The following is an 18239-nucleotide window of genomic DNA, read 5'->3' on the forward strand; positions in this document are numbered from 1 at the left end:
CCCTGCCTGCCCCGACAGCCCCCTGCCCAGCCCGGCCCCGGGGCAAACTCCAGGCTCCCTCCTGCCTCTGCAGGCCACGTGGAGAACGAGGAGCAGTACCGGGAGGCCGTGGAGGCCTTGGGCAACAGCCACCTGTCCCAGAGCAGCCACGAGCTGTCCACGGGCTTCCTGAACTTGGCCGTGTTCACCCGCGAGGTGGCCGCACTCTTCAAGAACCTGGTGAGGCCCCTGCTCCTTTCTCAGCCGACCCTCAGCACAAGCTGCCAGTAAATCCAGGGGTCTGAAGAACTTGACCATGAAAGGGTTGGTTTGCCCCGACCACTGGCCCCTGACCAGAGACTTTTCCCAGCCCCACTCACCTTTTGCATTCTCCTTTCTCTCCAGCATTTTTTTTTTTTTTTTTTTTTGGACAGGCAGAGTTAGACAGTGAGAGAGAGAGAAACAGAGAGAAAGGTCTTCCTTCCACTGGTTCACTCACCAAATGGCCACTACGGCTGGCGCGCTGCAGCCAGCGCACTGCGCCAATCCGAAGCCAGGAGCCAGGTACTTCCTTCTGGTTTCCCATGCGGGTGCAAGGCCCAAGCACTTGGGCCATCCTCCACTGCCTTCCTGGGCCACAGCAGAGAGTTGGACTGGAAGAGGAGCAACCGAGACAGAATCCGGTGCCCCAACTGGGACTAGAACCCGGTGTGCCGGTGCTGCAGGTAGAGGATTAGCCTAGTGAGCCGCGGCGCCAGCCTCTCTCCAGCTTTTTTTGTTGTTGTTTAAAGATTTTATTTATTCATTTGAAAGGCAAGGTTAGTTAGAGGGAGAGAGAGAGAAGGAGAGAGAGAGTGAAAGAGAGAGAGAGAGCTTCTACCCTCTGTTCACTCCCCAGACCACCACAATGGCTGGAGCTGGGGCAGGTCTGAAAGCAATGAACCGGGAGCTCCTCTGAGTCTCCTACACAGGTACAGGGTCCCAAGCACTTGGGCCATCTTCCCTGCTTTCCTAGGTGCATTAATAGGGAGCTGGAATTGGAAGTGGACAAGCTGGGTCTCGAACCGGCACCCACATGGGATGCCAGCTTCACAGGCGGTGGCTTCACCTGCTGCACCACAAGGCCAGCCCCTCTCTCTGGCTTCTTGCTCATCTGTCTCTTCCTGTTCCTTTTCCTGTCTGCCCAGGAGCAGCGAGGAGCCCCATGCAAGGGTGGGCTTTGGCAGGGGTGGGGGGTGGGGGGAGGGCCACACACACACTCCTTGTGCTCTGCTTTCCCGTTGCACCTGCTCCTGCCTCCAATCCTGGAAGCTGCCCTCACCTCCAGGGGCCTCTCAGCCCCTGTCCATGGCCCGGTGGGCTCTGCTTCCTTCCTGGCGGCCACCTGGGTGCTGGCCTCCTCCCCGGTCCTTCAAGTCCCTGCCTTGAGGCCCCCGTGAGACCAGCCCTCCTGTGAGTGGCCGCAGCTGTCAGTCCTTCCTGTGTGTTGTCTCAGTTGCATCCTGGCGCACAGCCCCATGGGGCTGGCATTACTGTCGTCCCCACCTTGCAGACTGGAAGATTAAGTGGCTAAGCAGCTTGCCCCAGGCCCTATGGCTGGCTGCAACCCAGGTTGTCTGACTCGGGAGTCAGCACAGGGCTGGCTGTGCGGCTTCCCAGGACGCCTCTCCCCTGCACCAGGCTCCCAGCCCAGACCGGCTCCCGCGGCTTCCCCTCCTGGGGACAGTGCGCCTGGTGGTTACACCTGGCCTTGGACTGCCTGTTGTGCTGCTTCCCGGGTCACATCAGCCAGTCTGCTGCCTGAGCGCCTGTCATCCGTGGCACTGGGACCATCGTGTCCCCGCCTCACGGGGCGGGAAGGAGAGTTAAGCAGGATAATCGTTCGCTGCACAGCCAGTGCGCAGTAGGTGCTCACTGAGGCCGCCAGCCGTGGTCCTGGAGCCGGCGCTACGTCTGCCGGGTTGCGCTTCGCGTTTTCACCCAACCGGGGATCCAACATGGGCAAAACCGATTGCGTCTGTACCGGGCAGACACAGACTTCCCGGTGATTAGTCCCTGAACAGGGCAGCCTGAGAACCTCTGTCCCAGCGGCAACGCCACATCAGGCACTGACGTAACCAGAGGGTTTAAGGCGGCTGGGAGCAGGTGCGGCGGCTGGGCACGCCATTATACAGAAATGGGGGCATCCCTGGAGCCGCTCCCCGCGGGCCCGAGCCACACCGCCCTGCCCCTTCCCGGCGACTTGAGTGGAATCACGTCCTCTTTGTCTTCAACACCTTCTCTCCCCATCTCAGACGAGCTGGCGTTCTCTAATTGTCTCCTCGCCAGTGGGCTTTGTGCCAGGGGCTGGCGACACAGGAGAGTCGGGCGGTGCCTCAGAGGGCCAGGGTCTCTGCGGAGGACATGAGAGCCGAGCTGTGAGAGGACACCGTGCGATTCCAGCAGCCTGGCATGAATGCAGGATTTGCCGAGCAAGTGGCCAGGCCTTGCACTATCAGGGTGCACAGGGGACGTCAGCCAGTGGGCAGGTGTGGGCAGGAGAGGCTTCCTGGAGGAGGGGAGATCTGAGCTGCACCTTGAAAGCTGTGTTGAGGCCTCTCAGTTGCCAGATGACAGAAACTCAATTCTAACAAGGTTAATTAAAAAAAAAATTTATTTTGAAAGGCAGAGTTACAAAGAGAGAGGTAGAGACAGAGACAGAGACACACACACACACAGAGAGAGAGAGAGAGAGAGAGAGAGAGAGAGAGAAAGAGATGTCTTCCATCCACTGGTTCATTCCCCAAATGGCTGCAATGACCTGGGCTGGGTCGATCCAAAGCCAGGAGCCAGGAGCTTCTTCCAGGTCTCCCAAAGAGGTGCACAGGCCCAGGAACCTGGGCCATCTTCCACTGCTTTCTGAGGCCACAGCAGAGAGCTGCATTGGAAGAGGAGCAGCTGGGACCCATGGGGGATGCTGGTGCCACAGGCAGAAGCTTCGCTTATTACACCACAGTGTCAGCCCCAACATTAATTTTTAAAAACAGAATTATTTTAAATCTTATTTACTTTTTTTTTTTTTTGTTTTTGCGAGGCAGACAGAGAGGGAGGGAGACAGCAGGGGTTGGTTAGAGAGAGTGATCTCCTACCCACTACTTTACTCCCCAAATGCCAGGGGCTCAGTCTGGGTCTCCCCACATGGGCAGTGGGTACCTAACCGCTTCAGCCATCACTGCTGTCTCCCAGAATATATGTGAACAGCAAAGTGGAATCGGGAGCCAATGTGGAACTTGAACCCAGGCAGTCTGATATGGGATGCAGGTGCCCCAGATGGCATTTTAGCAAGAGGTCCAAGGGTGCTGCTGGCTTTGGCCTTGACCACAGGAAAAGGGCTGCCCACAGGAGAGGGGGTTCTGTTACCACGAGGAGGGGAGACAGGAGCTGGCCAGACCAAAACTCCAGCATGCACTGTGAGCCGACCTGAGAGAGGCAGGGAGAAGCCAGGGGCTCCTGGCAGAGAGCAGAGGCGAGACTGGCCCTGGGGCACTGCTGGCGCAGGAGGTGATGAGGTGAGGCGCTGGCTCTGACAGCCCCTGCTCCCCGTCTGCCCCTCCATCTCCTTCCACAGCTGCCTGTGCCCTGAGCCCCTTGGGGCTGGATACCCGGTCACCCAAGCTGGGGGATGGGGTCTCTGCTTTTTTCCAGGTTCAGAATCTGAACAACATCGTCTCTTTCCCCCTGGACAGCCTGATGAAGGGGCATCTGAGAGACGGGCGGCAGGTGAGTCTACTTGGGCAGTGGCAGAGGGATGGAGTGAGGGGCTGGGCCAAGGGTGAGGCCGAGTGAGGGCTGGCCGTGGCAGGAGGGCCGACCCCCACCCTGGCCCCAATATTGCTGACGTTGGAAGGGCTGGAGGAGCTGCCCCTGGGGTTGGCCTGGGATGGCTGGCCTACTGTGTGCCAGGCCCCTGGGGTAAAATATCTCCTTCACGTCTTGGCCTGAGCAGAGGGAGGTTCTGTAAGCGCTGGCCCGCCCTCCGACCTGGAGGCTCAGGGTGTCAGGTCAACTGATAGGGTTTGCACAACCAGGCTGTAGAAGAGCCAGTGTGGGAAGTCCGGGATCCCGCATCGCACCTGTGAGCTGCGTTCTCTGTGCCTGGCGGCCCAGGCTGCACGCAGAGTGGCGCTCACGCAAGGTGATGGGAAAAGTTCCCTGGGCAGCCGTCCTGGCTCCCTCTCCTGGGAACCACCCAGACCGGACAGACGGCTTCTTAGCTGCGCGCTCACGGCTGGAAGAGGCCCGCCAGGTCTCCCTGGCTCGCTGTGTGGTCTTGGAGAGTCGTCTCAACCTTCCTGTGCGTGTTGCTCGACCTTTCCACCTTGTACCGGGCAGGAGGAAATGGCGGGACAGAGTTAGGGGAGGTCCGACCTTCACTGTCTCCTGTTCCCCCTCGTGCCCAGTCTTTGTCTTCTCAGAAGAGGACATGGGGCAGAGTCTGGGGGGCCCCCGGCTCCCCTGGCCAGGGCCCGGCAAACCTTGGCAGCTGGGGGGAGGCGCAGGCCAGGTGGGAGGAGGGGCTCAGCCCTGTTTGGGAGGCAGGCATGGGTTGGAGCCAGGCTGTGAGCAGCAGAGGGTCCTGCTGATTCCAGAGCCCAGCATGCGTGGGGCAGCTTGCTCTTGTGTCATCCACAGGATTCCAGAAAACACCTGGAGAAGGCGTGGAAGGACTACGAAGCCAAGGTGTAAGTGGCCGCGGGTGGGGCTGGGGCCAACGCCCCGCTGGGCCTCGTCTGTCTTCCTGCAGCGTCACTGGAGGCTGCACCCAGGCCCGGCTGGAGCTGTGCAGTGAGGCCACCTCGGGGGAGCTCTTGTTTTTGTTGTTAAAAATCTATTTATTTATTTGAAAGGCAGAGTTACAGAGACAGAGCTGTCGCTGGCTCACTGCCCAAATGGCCGCAACGGCCAGGCCTGGTCTAGGCTGAAGCCAGGAGCTCCATCCAGGTTTCCGCTGTGGGGGCAGCCCTTGGGCCATCTCCCAGGCCATTAGCAGGGAGCTGGATTGGAAGTGGAGCAGCCAGGACTCGAAGCAGCGCTCATATGGGATGCCAGTGTCACAGATGGCAGCTTAAGCCGCTGTGCCACATCGCTGGCCTAAGGGGGAGCCCTCGTGAAGGGACCTCAGGATGCTGCCTCAGGCCTGGAGTGCCAGCATGGACAGAGGTGGGAAGGGACACTTCCATGTGCCTGTCACTTAACCCTGACAGTCACCCAGCCTGGGAGAGGGCACAAACATCTGAGCACTGGGCTCAGAGAGGGTAAGTTGCTTGCCCGAGGCCACACAGCCAGGCAGCAGCAGTGCTGGAGTTTTTGCTCCCTGCCGGGAGGCAGGTCTCTGAACTCGGGCAGTTGGATGAAGAGGAGGAAATGGCTTCCTGTGTGCACCCGTGACCCTGCAGATCCCTCATGGGGACAGGAGGGCGGGGCTGCCAGGGCCACCCCTCCTCCCACCCCGCCACTGCCACCAGTTCTGCTGTCTGAGGACTGCATGGCCCAGCCAGGCTCTCATTTCATTCTCACTTTGTGAAGTTTCGTCTGCTCTTGCGTTCTGCCGAAGCCACGCGTGCTGTTTATGGATAACTTAGGAAGTGTGAAGGAGTCAAGGAGGAAAAACTGACCCGTCCTTGGGGAGGGCTGGGGTCACGTGGGGGCTGTCTAATACTCACTCTCGTTTGGGTATTTTTCACAAGGAAAAGGAAGTGCTGTAATTTTATCATTAAAAAAGGGAAGGCAGGGAGAAACTAACCACAAATGGCTGGAAAAGCTTTAAGTACCAAGCCTAAGAAATTAACACTTTTCATTTATTTTTCTACATGTAAAGAAATATTTTTATAAAACTGAGAGAGAGAGAGAAAGACAGACACAGACAGAGATCTTCCATCTGCTGGTTCTCTCCCTAAGTGCCTGCAACAGCTGAGGCTGGGCCAGGCTATCGCAGGCACCAGGAACTCCATCCAGGTCTCCCATGTAGGTGGCTGGGGCCCAAGCACTTGGGCCTGCTGCCTCGCAGGCACGTAAGCCAGGAGCTGGATTGGAAGGAAGTGGAGCAGCCAGGGCTCGAACTGACGCCCCAGTGTGGGATGCTGGCAGCTTACCCCACTGTGCCATGGGCCAGCTCTACTGGTTTGTAATCTTTTTTTTTTTTTTTTTTTCCCATTCAAAAATACATCGTGACCATCTTCCCACATCATACCATCTTCTTATGGCCTAATCCGGAACATATTTAATGTGCCTGTGTCATTAGGGCCGCATCCTTCAAACTAAGTATTTGCTCCCACCTGTAATTATTTCTGTAGGATCAGTTCCAAGAAGTACTCATAGATCCTGTAGCTTTTGTTGTTCCTCCAGCTCCCCAGGCCACGGGCGCCTCCCCAGTCTGATGCCTGCTCCCTCCGACCCCGGTGCGGGTGAAGGGCGCGTGCCTCCTCCTGGCCTGTGCTGGGCATGGCCATCTGCTGGCATCAGAGGCCCTGAGACAGGCGGTGGAGACGCAGGCTGAGGGGTCACGTGGCTGAGCTGCCCTGGATGAGGCCTTGGCTTCTCGGGGATGGTCTCCCAGGCGGGAAGAAGGAGCCCCCCTGCCAGCCTACCCAGATGGGTCTGCTCGGAGCATCATCGAGGCATAACTCTCCATTTAATTGATGGGGAAAAGGGTTTTGGCTGAGGTGAGTGAGTTACCGACAAGGCCTGGGATAGAACTCAAGCCTGCCGGGTCCAGGCTCTGTCTGCCACGTGGTCTGGCTCCTGCCACGGAGCCACGTCTCCTGGCGCAGGTGACTGGGTATTCCTTTGCTTGCAGGCTCCAGGTACAGCCAGAAACTAGCAAGCCACAAGTCGCTGTGGGTCCCTCTGCGTGTTTTTTTTTTTTCCCCAAAGATTTATTTGAGAGGGGGAGAGAAAGAGAAAGAGAGCAAGGGCTGATGTGGGGATGAAATGAGCACAGGGCACACGAAGCACACAAAGCGCCTGGCATCAACGAGTGTTGCCCAACCGCTTCTCGGAGCCAGAACCAGGACCAGGTGAACACAGGAGGGGACCAGACATGGGCTCCGAGCGACCCCCCGGCAGCTGGTGATCTGAGCAAGTCGTCTCCCGCCTCCAGGCCTTGGCATCGTCCTCTGTGAAGTGGGCTCTGATGCTGATGTCTCTCACAAGACACAACACAAGTCTCAGATAACGGGACCCAGGCAGAGAAAGGAATTCATCAGAAAAAACCAGGCACGGCACATGACAGCACATCTTCACCCCGAGCCAAGAATCTTCGCCTTTTAGTCTCCGGTAGCATTAAAAAAAATGATAAGGGAGTAGCCTACACTTTTTAAAACATTTCAAAGGAATCCCCATTTGTCCTGCAATCATCAGCGCCGTCGTGATCCTGCTGTTTGTTAAGGACTTCCATGTGTCAGGGATTTAGTCCGTGTTTCCCGTGTGCTCCGTCGTCCAAGGGCTAGGGAGCATTCTTATTCTTATTTTCAAAATGGAGAAATAAGCTTAGAAAAAGATATAGGGGCTGGCGCTGTGGCTCACTTGGTTAATCCTCTGCCTGCAGCGCTGGCATCCCATATGGGCTCCGGGTTCTAGTCCCGGTTGCTCCTCTTCCGATCCAGCTCTCTGCTGTGGCCCGGGAACACAGTGGAGGTCTTGGGCCCCTGCACCCGCATGGGAGACCAGGAGGAAGCACCTGGCTCCTGGCTTCGGATCAGCGTAGCTCCAGCCGTAGTGGCCATTTGGGAGATGAACCAATGGAAGACCTTTCTCTCTGTCTCTCTCTCACTGTCTAACTCTGTCAAATAAATAAAAGAGAGAGGAGAAAGAAAAGAAAAAAGATATGAAGGTGAAGTAAGTGGAAGAGCTGCCATTCAGAGCAGGCATCCGGGTTTCTCACCCCTGCGCGATGCTGTGGCTTGCTTTGGGTCTGATGCAGACAGCATCCAGGTCAGGAATGCAGATCACCTTCCCCTTCTTCACAGCTGCGTAGTATTCCTTATGTGGACGTACCGTGATGTATCTCACCACTTCCTACTGACCCACGTCCCCGCCACCTCTTATCTGGTCTGTCCTCTCGGTCTCCAGCCCTGTCTGGTGAGCTGCCAGGCATGTGGCTGCCACACCACAGGCCCAGCCAGTGTCTCCCCTCTCGGCCGCTCTTCACATCCCACCAGAAGGCACCTGCCCTCACTCCCCAGCCCTGTCACAGGATCGGTCCCCACTCCAGCTCTATCAGAAATACAAAGGAACTATTTCTGGGGAAATGAAGGGAGCGGTGGTTCCCACGCAGGAGCGGCACTGCACCCTCCGTCTCAGGAGACGTTGCTGGTTTGCACAACAGGGGTGGCCCCTGTAGCTGGTGGGTGGAGGTCAGGGTGCTGGAAGCATCCTGTGACTATCAGGGCAGCTCCCACAACAAAGGATTATCTAGGGGTGGGCACTGCTGTGCGGTGGGCTAGGCCACTACTGGGATGTCCCGTGTCAGAGCGCTGGTTCAATGCCTGACTGCTCTGCTTCCAGCCCAGCTCCCTGCTAATGAGCCTGGGAGGCAGCAATGACCCAAGTGCTTGGGTCCCTGCCACCCATGTGGGAGACCCAGACTCCTGACTTCAGCCTGGCCTGGCCCCCAGCTGTTGCAGCTGTTTGAGGAGTGAACCAGCAGATGGGAGAAGTCTCCCTCCCTTTCTCTCTGTTGCTCTGCCTTTCCAATAAATAGCAAGTAATTTTTTTAAAGATTTTACTTATTTATTTAAAAGGCAGAGTTACAGACAGAGGGAGAGACAGAAAGGTCTTCCACCCACTGGTTCACTCCCCAAATAGCCACAGTGGCCAGAGCTGGGCTGATCTGAAGCCAGGAGCTTCTTCCAGGTCACCCACGTGGGTGCAGGGGCCCAAGCATTTGGGTCATCTTCCACTGCTTTCAAAGGCCATAGCAGAGAGCTGGATCAGAAGAGGAGCAGCCGGGACATGAACCAGCACCCACATGGGATGCCAGCTCTGCAGGTAGAGGCTTAGCCTACTATGCCACAGTGCCAGCCTCACAAGTAAATATTTAAAAAATAATAATAATAGGGGTCGGCGCTGTGGCATAGCAGGTAAAGCTGCCACCTGTGGCACCGGCATCCCATATGAGCACTGGTTCAAGTCCCGGCTGCTCCACTTCCAATCCAGCTCTCTGCTATGGCCTGGGAAAGCAGTGGAAGATGGCCCAAGTCCTTGGGCCCCAGCACCCACGTGGGAGACTGGGAAGAAGCTCCTGGCTTCAAATCGGCGCAGCTCTGGCTGTTGCGACCAGTTGGAGAGTGTACCCACGGTTCAAATCCGCTCTGCTGTTCTCAGGGGCGGGTTCTGTGCATCAGCACAGTCTCCCAGCGGTCTTAGCTCAGCAGGGCCCAGAGTACCAGAAGGGACCCGAGAACTCACTGGGGGCTGTGCTTCCTCGGTTTACAGGTGGGAAAACCGAGGCTCCGCGGGAGGATGCTGCTAGCTGCCGCGTCTTCAGTGTGCTAAGCCTCTTGCCTGCCCCATCCTGTGTGCATACAGATGAGGATCCCCATTTTCCAGACGGGGAGGCTAAAGTGGGGCCGCCATGAGCCCCGCTCTGGCTTTGTCTTCTTTGCCCAGGGCTAGTACCCCCTTGGGAGGAGCACCCTTAGGCAAGACAGCCTCTCTGCTTGGGGTTCAAGGTCACATGGGCCCAGCCTAAGAAGTGCAGCTTCTCTCCTGGCTGCGAGTGGTGGTCTGATGGGCGTGGGGTTTTCCAGGAAAGCCATTTACACACAGATCCCCCCATCCCCAAAGAGAAAGCTGCCAACCCTGGAGATGTGCGGCGGCCGGGGGGGGGGGGGTTGGGGGAGTGTTGTGGGTTCAGTTCCCAGCTCTGGCTCCCGGCTCCAGCTTCCTGTTAATGCAGACCCTGGGAGGCAGCAGTTCAAGCACTTGGATTCCTGCTGCTCATGTGGGAGACCTGGATTGAGTTCCTGGCTCCCAGCATTGGCTGGGCCCAGCACTGACTGTTGCAGGCATCTGGGGAGTGAACCAGTAGAAGAAGCTCTCTCTGTCTCTCGAATAAATAAACAATCCAAAATATTTTTAAATAAATAAAGGCATTTATTAGAAAAAAGTAAAATAAGACCAAGAAGCTTAGCATGGCCTGAGTCAGGGCCTGCATGGTCTGGGCGCCTTCCCTCCATCTCTGCACCGATCCCTGAGACCTTCTGCCTCAGGGCTGTCACAAGGTCCCTTCCCCTGCCCAGTTAACCTCTCAGGCAGCGGAACCCAGAGTAGCCAGCCCTTCATAAGCAGCTCAATGGGTTCAGGCCCTCCGTTCTCCTCTCCCCTAACTCTCTGCACAGCTCTGATTTGCTCCCTGTCTTTCCCCCAACTCATCTGCCTTGTTTGCTGTCGTGCCCAGCCCCGCCTCCCAGCTAAAACACAAGAGGGCTTCCTGCATTGGGTGGGCCCCTCACTCAGGTGTCTTGAAGACAGGGGATACAGGGGCTGGGAGACGGGTCCACGCCTCTCTTTCCTCGGGGTCTAGGACCAGGCTGGAGAAGGAGCGGGACCGGACCAGGATGACTGGAGGGAGCCCGGGGGAGGTGGCCCAAGACACGCAGAGAGAGCGACGCATCTTTCAGCTGCACATGTGTGAGGTACGGAGTGCTGGGGTGCGGCTGGGGATGGGATAAGTCTTCCTGTCTGTGAGCCCCAGGGACCCAGTCACAGGCAGCCCAGGTCCCGGCTGCCTGGACCTGCGGGATGTCGCCAGGGCTGTCTCCCAGCCAGGAGGATTAGCTTGGGATGGGGGCCACAGCCCGTGTGCCCAGGACCCGGCTTTGGCTCACAGCACACGTTCTGCCCCATCCTCCTCCCAGTACCTGCTCAAAGCTGGGGAGAGCCAGATGAAGCAAGGTCCTGACTTCCTCCAGAGCCTCATCAAGTTCTTCCACGCCCAGCACAAGTAGGTATCTCTTGTGCCCCCAGCCCGAACCCTCCACGCCCTCTCCAGGGACTGGCGGACTCTCTGCACGTCCAAGTCTCTGGCTGCCTGGACCTCGTTGGCAGTGCTTTCATAGCTCCTCTCTAGGTTGTTTTTTTTTTTTTTTTTTTTTTAAGATTTATTTATTTATTTGAAAGCAGAGTTAGAGAGAGAGAGAGAGAGAGAGAGAGAGAGAGAGAGAGGAAGAAGGAGAGTTGAGAGAGAGTTCTTCCTTCTGCTGTTTCACTCCCCAAATGGACTCAATGGCCAGAGCTGATGCAAAGCCAGGAGCCAGAAGCTTCTTCCGGGTATCCCACATGGGTGCAGGGGCCCAAGCTTTCCCAGGCCATGGCAGAGAGCTGGATCAAAAGTGGAGCAGCTGGGAATTGAACTGGCACTCATACGGGATGCTGGCACTGCAGGCAGCAGCTTAACCCACTAGGCCACAGTGCCAGTCCCTCTTAAGTTTATTTTTAAATGTTATTTTAGTTTATTTTTCTTTTATCTGAAAGGCAAAGTGGCACAGATTGAGAGGGGGAGGGGAGAGACATTGTTCCATCTTCCATCCGCTGGTTCATTCCCCAAATGGGCCAGGCCAGAGCCAGGGCCAGGAACTCCATCCAGACTCCCACATGAGTGGCAGGGACCTACGTACCTGAGCCAACATCTGCTGCCTCCCAGGGGCCACATTAGCACGACGCCAGCTCGGAAGCAGAGGCTTTGTTCAGTCCTAGGCATTCCATTCCGACGTGGGATTCCAGGGGTGGCGTAACTGCTCTACCCCAACGTCTGCCCCAGCTCCTCTGTTGAGTGCTCACCGAATTCTTTACAAACATGATCTCACTCAGAATCCCGACTCTTCTGGGAGTAGATACTGGTGTTCCCACTGTAGAGATGAGAAACAGGCTCATTTACCAAAATCACATAGCTAGTAAGAGGAATCCGATCCCAAGAACTGAATATCATTTATTTTTTGAAAGAGAAAGTATGCTGCCATCCAGAGCTCCCATGCGCTGGTTTACTCCCCAGATGTCTGCAAGGCCAGGAGCCAGGAGCCCACTCGAGGTCTCCCACATGGGTCTGCATTAACAGGAAGGCTGGAGCTGGGAATTGAACTCACACAGTCCGATGTGGGACATGGATATCTTAACTGTGGGCTAAACACCTGCCCCAAACCAGAGACCAGGCCATAGCTGAGAGCTTGACACTCCATCCGGGTCTCCTACATGGCTGGCAGGGACCCAAGAAGTTGGTGCATCAGCAGGGAGCTGGTTCAGAAGTGGAGCAACTGGGATTTGAAATGGCGCTCATATGGGATGCCGGCCTCGCAGGTGGTGGGCTTTACCCGCTGAGCCACAGCGCCGGCCTCAGCCCCAACCCAGAGACTGGACTCTGGAGTGCCTACTCCTGACCATCAGTCTACGCCATCCCAGGCGCCCTGTGATCCTGAGAGTGCTTCCTGCACTCTGGTGTATCTCTCATTTTCATCTCTCTGGGCCCTTTTCTGCCCCCTGGTCCTCTCAGCTTCTTCCAAGACGGCTGGAAGGCCGCCCAGAGCCTGTCCCCCTTCATCGAGAAGCTGGCGGCCTCAGTGCACACGGTGAGTCGGGCCTCGCCCTCGGCCAGGTGGCCCTGTCCCGGGGAAACCTTTGGGCGGGGAGGTGCTGGCTCCTGCCTACAGAGTGCACTGCTGCCCTGCGACCGTGGGTCTGGGCTCTGTGGCCGGCACACCTGCTGGCTGCTCACGGGTCCTGACCTCTGTCCCACAGCTGCATCAAGCCCAGGAGGAGGAGCTACAGAAGCTGACCCAGCTCCGGGACTCCCTCCGAGGGTCGCTTCAGCTTGACAGCAGAGAGGTCAGCCCCTGAGCCATCCTAAAAGCAATGCCCTCCCCTCAGGGCCCAGTGTGGGGCGTGGGGAGAGGAGGAAGAGCCCCCAGGGCTCCTCCCACTCAGACGCCCTGAGCGCTCCTCTGTGTCTGAGGACAGGAGCACCTGAGCCGGAAGAACTCAGGCGGCGGCTACAGCATCCACCAGCATCAAGGCAACAAGCAGTTTGGGACGGAGAAGGTGGGCTTTCTGTACAAGAAAAGTGATGGGTAAGTGGCGCAGAGAGTTTAAGTAACTTACCCAGAGTCGCACAGCTGGGAGTGCCAGGTTTGAGGTCACTGCCCACGAGTGCATATTTTTATAGTTCATGCAGACCCTGGGGGCTCCAGAACCATCCACTCCAACAGTGCAAAGTCATGAAAGCCTGAGTTCTGTCCAGGACAGCTGGGCATGGGACCGTCTGCTAGGGTCACCAGTTGTTCTTGTCCTGAAAAATAGCAGCAGCAACGTTTACGGAACCTGACTATACCCTCACTCTTTAAAACAATTTGTACTAATCTTTTTTTAAAAAAGACTTATTTATTTATTTTAAAGTCAGAGTTACAGAGAGAGAGAGAGGAGACACAGAGAGAAAGGTCTTCCATCTGCTGGTTCTCTCCCCAACTAGCCGTAACAGCTGAGGCTGGGCCAGGCCATAGCCAGGAGCCAGGAGCTTCTTCTGGGTCTCCCACATGGGTGCAGGGGCCCAAGGACTTGGGCCATCTCCTACTACTTTCCCAGGCCATAGCAGAGAGCTGGGTCGGAAATGAAGTAACTAGGACTCGAACTGGCACCCATATGGGATGCTGGCATTGCAGATGGCAGCTTAGCCTGCTGTGACACAGTGCCGGCCCCTGTGCCCTCACTCTTAACCTCTACCATAAACTAAATAGGTCTAGAAATTAGTGTTGGGGCTGGCACTGTGATGTAATGGGTTGAGTCGCTGTCTACAGTGCTGTCATCCCATATGGGTGCCAGTTCGAGCACAGGCTGCTCCACTTCTGATCTAGCTCCCTGCTAATGTGCCTAGGAAAGCAGTGGAAGATGGCCTAAGTGTTTGGGCCCCTGCACCCATGAGGGAGACTCAGAAGAAGCTCCTGGCTCCTGGCTTCAGATCGGCCCAGCTCTGGGTGTGCGGCCATCTGGGGAGTAAACCGGTAGATGGAATACCTCTGTCTCTGTCTCTTGCTCTCTCTGTAACTCTGCCTCTCAAATAATAAATAAATTGAAAAAAAGACAAAAAGTCTGAAACACAAAGGCTCTTCTGCGATGTGTTCATGTTTCTATCCGAGAAGAATAACATGGAAGAAGAAACCAATGAATATTTACCTCTAACAGGAGAAGCGCTAAGTAGCTTTGGGTCGTGGACTTGCCGATTTTATTTTTGGGGTCTCAGCAGTGATCCTGCCTTGTCTTTAACCACAGTTCACCTGTTGTGGGAAAGGCCATCCTCCTTTCAGACTAGAAGTCGTGTCTCCTCCGTTAGACTGGACGCCTACGGAGGTCAAAACCACAGTGTCCTCTTTAGCATAAGGATTCGCACAGGGTGGGGCTGTTGGCCATCAGACTGGGAGCTCCCAGAGCACAGGATGCCGTCTCCTCCATCAGAAGGGGTCCCCAGGGAGCGAGGGGTTGGGGGTGGGGGTGAAAAGGTGGGGCTAGAGGTCGTCGTGGGGGGAGGGCAGGGCGGTCAGGGGTAAGCCTCGGATCCCGTCTTTCTATCCCCCTGGGGCCTAGAATCCGGAGAGTCTGGCAGAAGAGGAAGTGTGGGGTCAAGTACGGCTGCCTGACCATCTCGCACAGCACGGTGAGGCCTGGGGGGGCTGGGGCTCCTCCCCTTGGTGGTCTGAGCAACCAGTGTCCGGGCCTCCTTCTACGGTGGCCCCCAGACCTGGCCCCGGGGAGGCGCAGACCCCTTGTGGAGGGAAGGATGGGACCCGCAGCCCCCGCCCTAAGTCCTAACCTATGCTCCTCATGTTTGAGGTGCTGGGATAGGGGAGACAGCAGGAGCAGGCGTATTACACCCTCTCTACAGCTTGAGAGACAGAGGCCTAAAGAGTTTGGAAGACCTGGAGGGTAATGTGTTCGTCCTGTGTCCCCCAAATTCCCACAGATAAACCGGCCCCCAGTGAAGCTGACCCTGCTGACGTGCCAAGTGAGACCAAACCCGGAGGACAAAAAGTGTTTCGACCTGGTGACCCGTGAGTGGTCCCCGTCCCCTCCCACATAGCTCGCTGCCCAGGGCTTCACCCCACCCCCATCCCATTAAACAGGAAAGTGCACCCACTTCCCACGTGAGATTTGGTTATTCCTGTAAAGCGTGTTTGCGGAGATTTGGGTCACCTGGCTTTAGAAATTTTCCTTCCATTGTTCACTTTTCATCCTTGGAGTCTTTGGTGCCAGGCCTCGTGTGAGGGGGGCCCGCCTGAGAAAGCTAGATCCCGAGGGCTCTCCAGCAGAGGTGTAAGGTGGGGACCCAGGACTGTAGGGGGGTGGGTATGTGTCCAAAAGAGAGGTGCAGGGGCTGGCGCTGTGACGTAGCGGGTTAAGTCGCCACCTATGACGCCAGCATCCCGTATGGGCGCTGGCTCAGGTCCCGGCTGCTCCACTTCCGATCCAGCTTCCTGCTAATGCACCTGGGAAAGCAGCAGAAGATGGCCCAAGTGCTTGGGCCCCTGCACCTACATGGGAGACCCGGAAGAAGCTCCTGGCTCCTGGCTTTGGTCTGGTCCAGCCCTGGCTGTTGAGGCCATTTGGGGAGTGACCCAGCAGAAGGTTTCCCTCTCTCTCTCTCCCTCCCTCCCTTTCTCTGCAACTCTGTCTTTCAAATAAATAAACTAGATATTTAAGAGAGAGAGGTGCAGATAGGGTCCTGCGGGAGACTGGAGAGAGGGGAGGCCTGCCATGCTGCGGGGTCGGGGAAGGCTGCTTGTGGGAGGCAGGTCGGACCTGGGCCTTGAAGAACACGAGCGAGTAGACTTGGGGGGTGGTCTCAGGAGACAGAACTGGCACCACGAGAGACATGGAAGCGAGAGAGTGGCTCCAGCCAGTTTGCGTAGGAGCAGCGGGACTTGGTGCCTGCGAATGCCTCTGTAAGGTTTGGGCTTTATTTCCTGGCAATAGGGAGCCACAGGGGGTCTTGGAGCAAGGAGTGGTGGGATCAGAGCAGAACCTCAGGCAGAACGTGCTGGGAGCTGGCACAGGCGGCAGGCTGGGGGCCAGCGTGGCTGCGGCGGTGGGTTTGGGAGACCCTGCTTCTGATCTGGGGGTGGTGCTGTGCCTCAGGGGAACCCAGTTACCCCCCTGGCACTCCTGGCTTGGGAGAGCTCCACCCCTAAGGATCAAAAGCCCCACTTGGAGTCAGCGGCTTGGGTGGGCGCCCCGGCCCTGAGCCAGGCACCCCTCTCCCCTACAGACAGCCGGACGTACCACTTCCACGCCGAGGACGAGCAGGAGTGTGAGGCGTGAGTGCCCCTGCGCGCCGACCCCGGGTGGGCAGGGCGGCCTCCCCCGCGCAGCCTCCCATCGCCTGCCCCGCCCGCCGATCTCGCAGGTGGGTGTCAGTGCTGCAGAACAGCAAGGACGAAGCCCTGAGCAGCGCCTTCCTCGGGGAGCCCAGCAGCGGCCCCGGGCCCTGGGCGGGCGCCGGGCTGGACGCGGAGCCCCAGGAGCTCACGAAGCTGCTCATCGCCGAGGTGAAGAGCCGGCCCGGCAATGGCCACTGCTGCGACTGCGGGGCCGCAGGTCAGGACGCCGGGCCGCGTGGGGAGGGCGCCGGGCGGGAGGGCAGGGCCCGCGCCGCAGGCTCAGCTGCGCTCCTCCGCAGACCCCACGTGGCTCAGCACCAACCTGGGCGTGCTCACCTGCATCCAGTGCTCCGGCGTCCACCGCGAGCTGGGCGTGCGCTTCTCCCGCATGCAGTCCCTCACCTTGGACCTGCTGGGCCCATCCGAGTTGCTGGTGAGGGCGGGGCGGGGCCGGCTGCCGGTGCGGCTCGGCGTGGGGCGGGGCCAGTGGGCTCCGCCCATGGGGTCAAAGGTGGGCGGGGCCATGGTGGTCTGAATCCCGCAGGAGCCAGAACCAGGGTGGGCAAGGGCGAGGCCTGGGCCGAGGGGCGGGACTTCAGGAGGTTCAGCCCCACCCCAGGAGGGTGCTGTCCTAACCGCTCAGTCTGACACCGCCCCTTCACTCCCCTGCGACCCCAGCTGGCCTTGAACATCGGAAACATGCGCTTCAATGAGGTCATGGAGGCCCAGCTGCCCTCACACCGCAGCCCTAAGCCCACAGCCGAGAGTGACATGTAAGGGAGTCCCCGGAGACCCTTGGGTTAAAGTCTAGGGAGTCTCCCGGACATGGCTGGGAGGGGCGGAGAAGCGCTCCTGCGTGGGCTGTCCAGGACTTAGCACGGAACCAGCCCCGTGTGTCTGAGACCCCGTGGTGTCCGTGGCAGGAGCACCCGCAGGGACTACATCGTGGCCAAGTATGTGGAACACAAGTTTGCCCGCCGCTGCACCCCAGAGCCTCAGAGACTCCGGACGGCCATTTGCAACAGGGACCTCCTGTCGGTCCTGGAGGCCTTTGCCAACCGGCAGGATTTCGGACAGCCGCTGCCAGGGCCGGATGGGCAGGTGAGAGCCCCTGGGTGGACGCACTGCCCGGTCCTCCTGCAGGAACGGCTCCTACTCCCCTCCGTCCCACCTCCCACACCGCAGGCCTCGCCCATTAGAGGGCTAAATGAGAGCGTTCTGCTCAGGTCTAGCAGAGCAGGGCAGGAGTCCTGGCCCTGTCCTCCTGGCTGTGTGATCCCAGGCAGGTTACATAACTTCTCTGAGCCCCAGTTCCCCCTGTGCCAATTGGATTAACAACAGCACCCCCAATAGTGTGAGAATGGAGTCATATATGCATAGGTGTGCATAGTCAGTGTGCAAGAAATACTCGTGTCTTGTTACCTGGACAGTCCAGGCAGTGGGTAAGCAGGGAGGCCCCGCGTTGGCTAACCCAGCCGGCAGACCCGTGAGCGGGGAGAGTGGACACTGGTGGCATTTGAAAGAGTAAATGGACAGGAGTCGCTGGCTGGTTGGACATCCAAGACTGGCTGTCTCCGAGCCATCTGTCTGACATCTTGGGGGCTGTCCACTGGACGGCGGGAGTGCAGCACTCAGGCAAGGTTAAGAATTTGGAACAGCCTCCTTGTGAGCAACAGGTTTGCAGGCAGGGTAGTAGAAGTAGAGGGAGGAGCTCAGGACCAAGAACCAAGTTTGGGAGGTTTGGAGGCGGAGAAGGAAGTCTTTTTTTTTTTTTTTAAGATTTATTTTATTTATTTGAACGATGGAGTTAGAGAGAGAGAGAAAGAGCAGCCTGGTCTCGAACCAGCACCCATATGGGATGCT

At 57.7% G+C, this 18239-nt stretch overlaps 1 protein-coding gene and 1 long non-coding RNA gene across 3 annotated transcripts in view; one reads left to right on the forward strand and one right to left on the reverse strand.

Annotated features, from left to right (window-relative positions):
- Nucleotides 1-18239, forward strand: part of ASAP3 (ArfGAP with SH3 domain, ankyrin repeat and PH domain 3) — a 50224-nt gene that overhangs the window by 26107 nt on the left and 5878 nt on the right. For both annotated transcript variants that reach the window (XM_051857964.3, XM_051857963.3), the window contains exons 3-17: nucleotides 74-219; nucleotides 3664-3738; nucleotides 4651-4700; nucleotides 10544-10655; nucleotides 10878-10963; nucleotides 12506-12581; nucleotides 12751-12837; nucleotides 12970-13079; nucleotides 14587-14656; nucleotides 14963-15050; nucleotides 16265-16313; nucleotides 16403-16593; nucleotides 16676-16809; nucleotides 17055-17149; nucleotides 17300-17477. In XM_051857964.3, the coding sequence (XP_051713924.3) occupies nucleotides 74-219; nucleotides 3664-3738; nucleotides 4651-4700; nucleotides 10544-10655; nucleotides 10878-10963; nucleotides 12506-12581; nucleotides 12751-12837; nucleotides 12970-13079; nucleotides 14587-14656; nucleotides 14963-15050; nucleotides 16265-16313; nucleotides 16403-16593; nucleotides 16676-16809; nucleotides 17055-17149; nucleotides 17300-17477 (1547 nt within the window). The remainder of the gene's footprint in view (nucleotides 1-73; nucleotides 220-3663; nucleotides 3739-4650; nucleotides 4701-10543; nucleotides 10656-10877; nucleotides 10964-12505; nucleotides 12582-12750; nucleotides 12838-12969; nucleotides 13080-14586; nucleotides 14657-14962; nucleotides 15051-16264; nucleotides 16314-16402; nucleotides 16594-16675; nucleotides 16810-17054; nucleotides 17150-17299; nucleotides 17478-18239) is intronic.
- LOC149125801 (uncharacterized) lies at nucleotides 11168-16838 on the reverse strand. The gene is made up of 4 exons (XR_016211240.1): nucleotides 16713-16838; nucleotides 14179-14344; nucleotides 13111-13297; nucleotides 11168-11867 (listed from the first exon to the last, which is right to left on the reverse strand). It is a non-coding gene; the product is annotated as an uncharacterized LOC149125801 (long non-coding RNA).

Source organism: Oryctolagus cuniculus, chromosome 7 (genome assembly GCF_051225735.1).
Source record: "Oryctolagus cuniculus isolate XC-2025 breed Fujian yellow rabbit chromosome 7, ASM5122573v1, whole genome shotgun sequence".
Lineage (NCBI taxonomy): Eukaryota > Metazoa > Chordata > Mammalia > Lagomorpha > Leporidae > Oryctolagus > Oryctolagus cuniculus.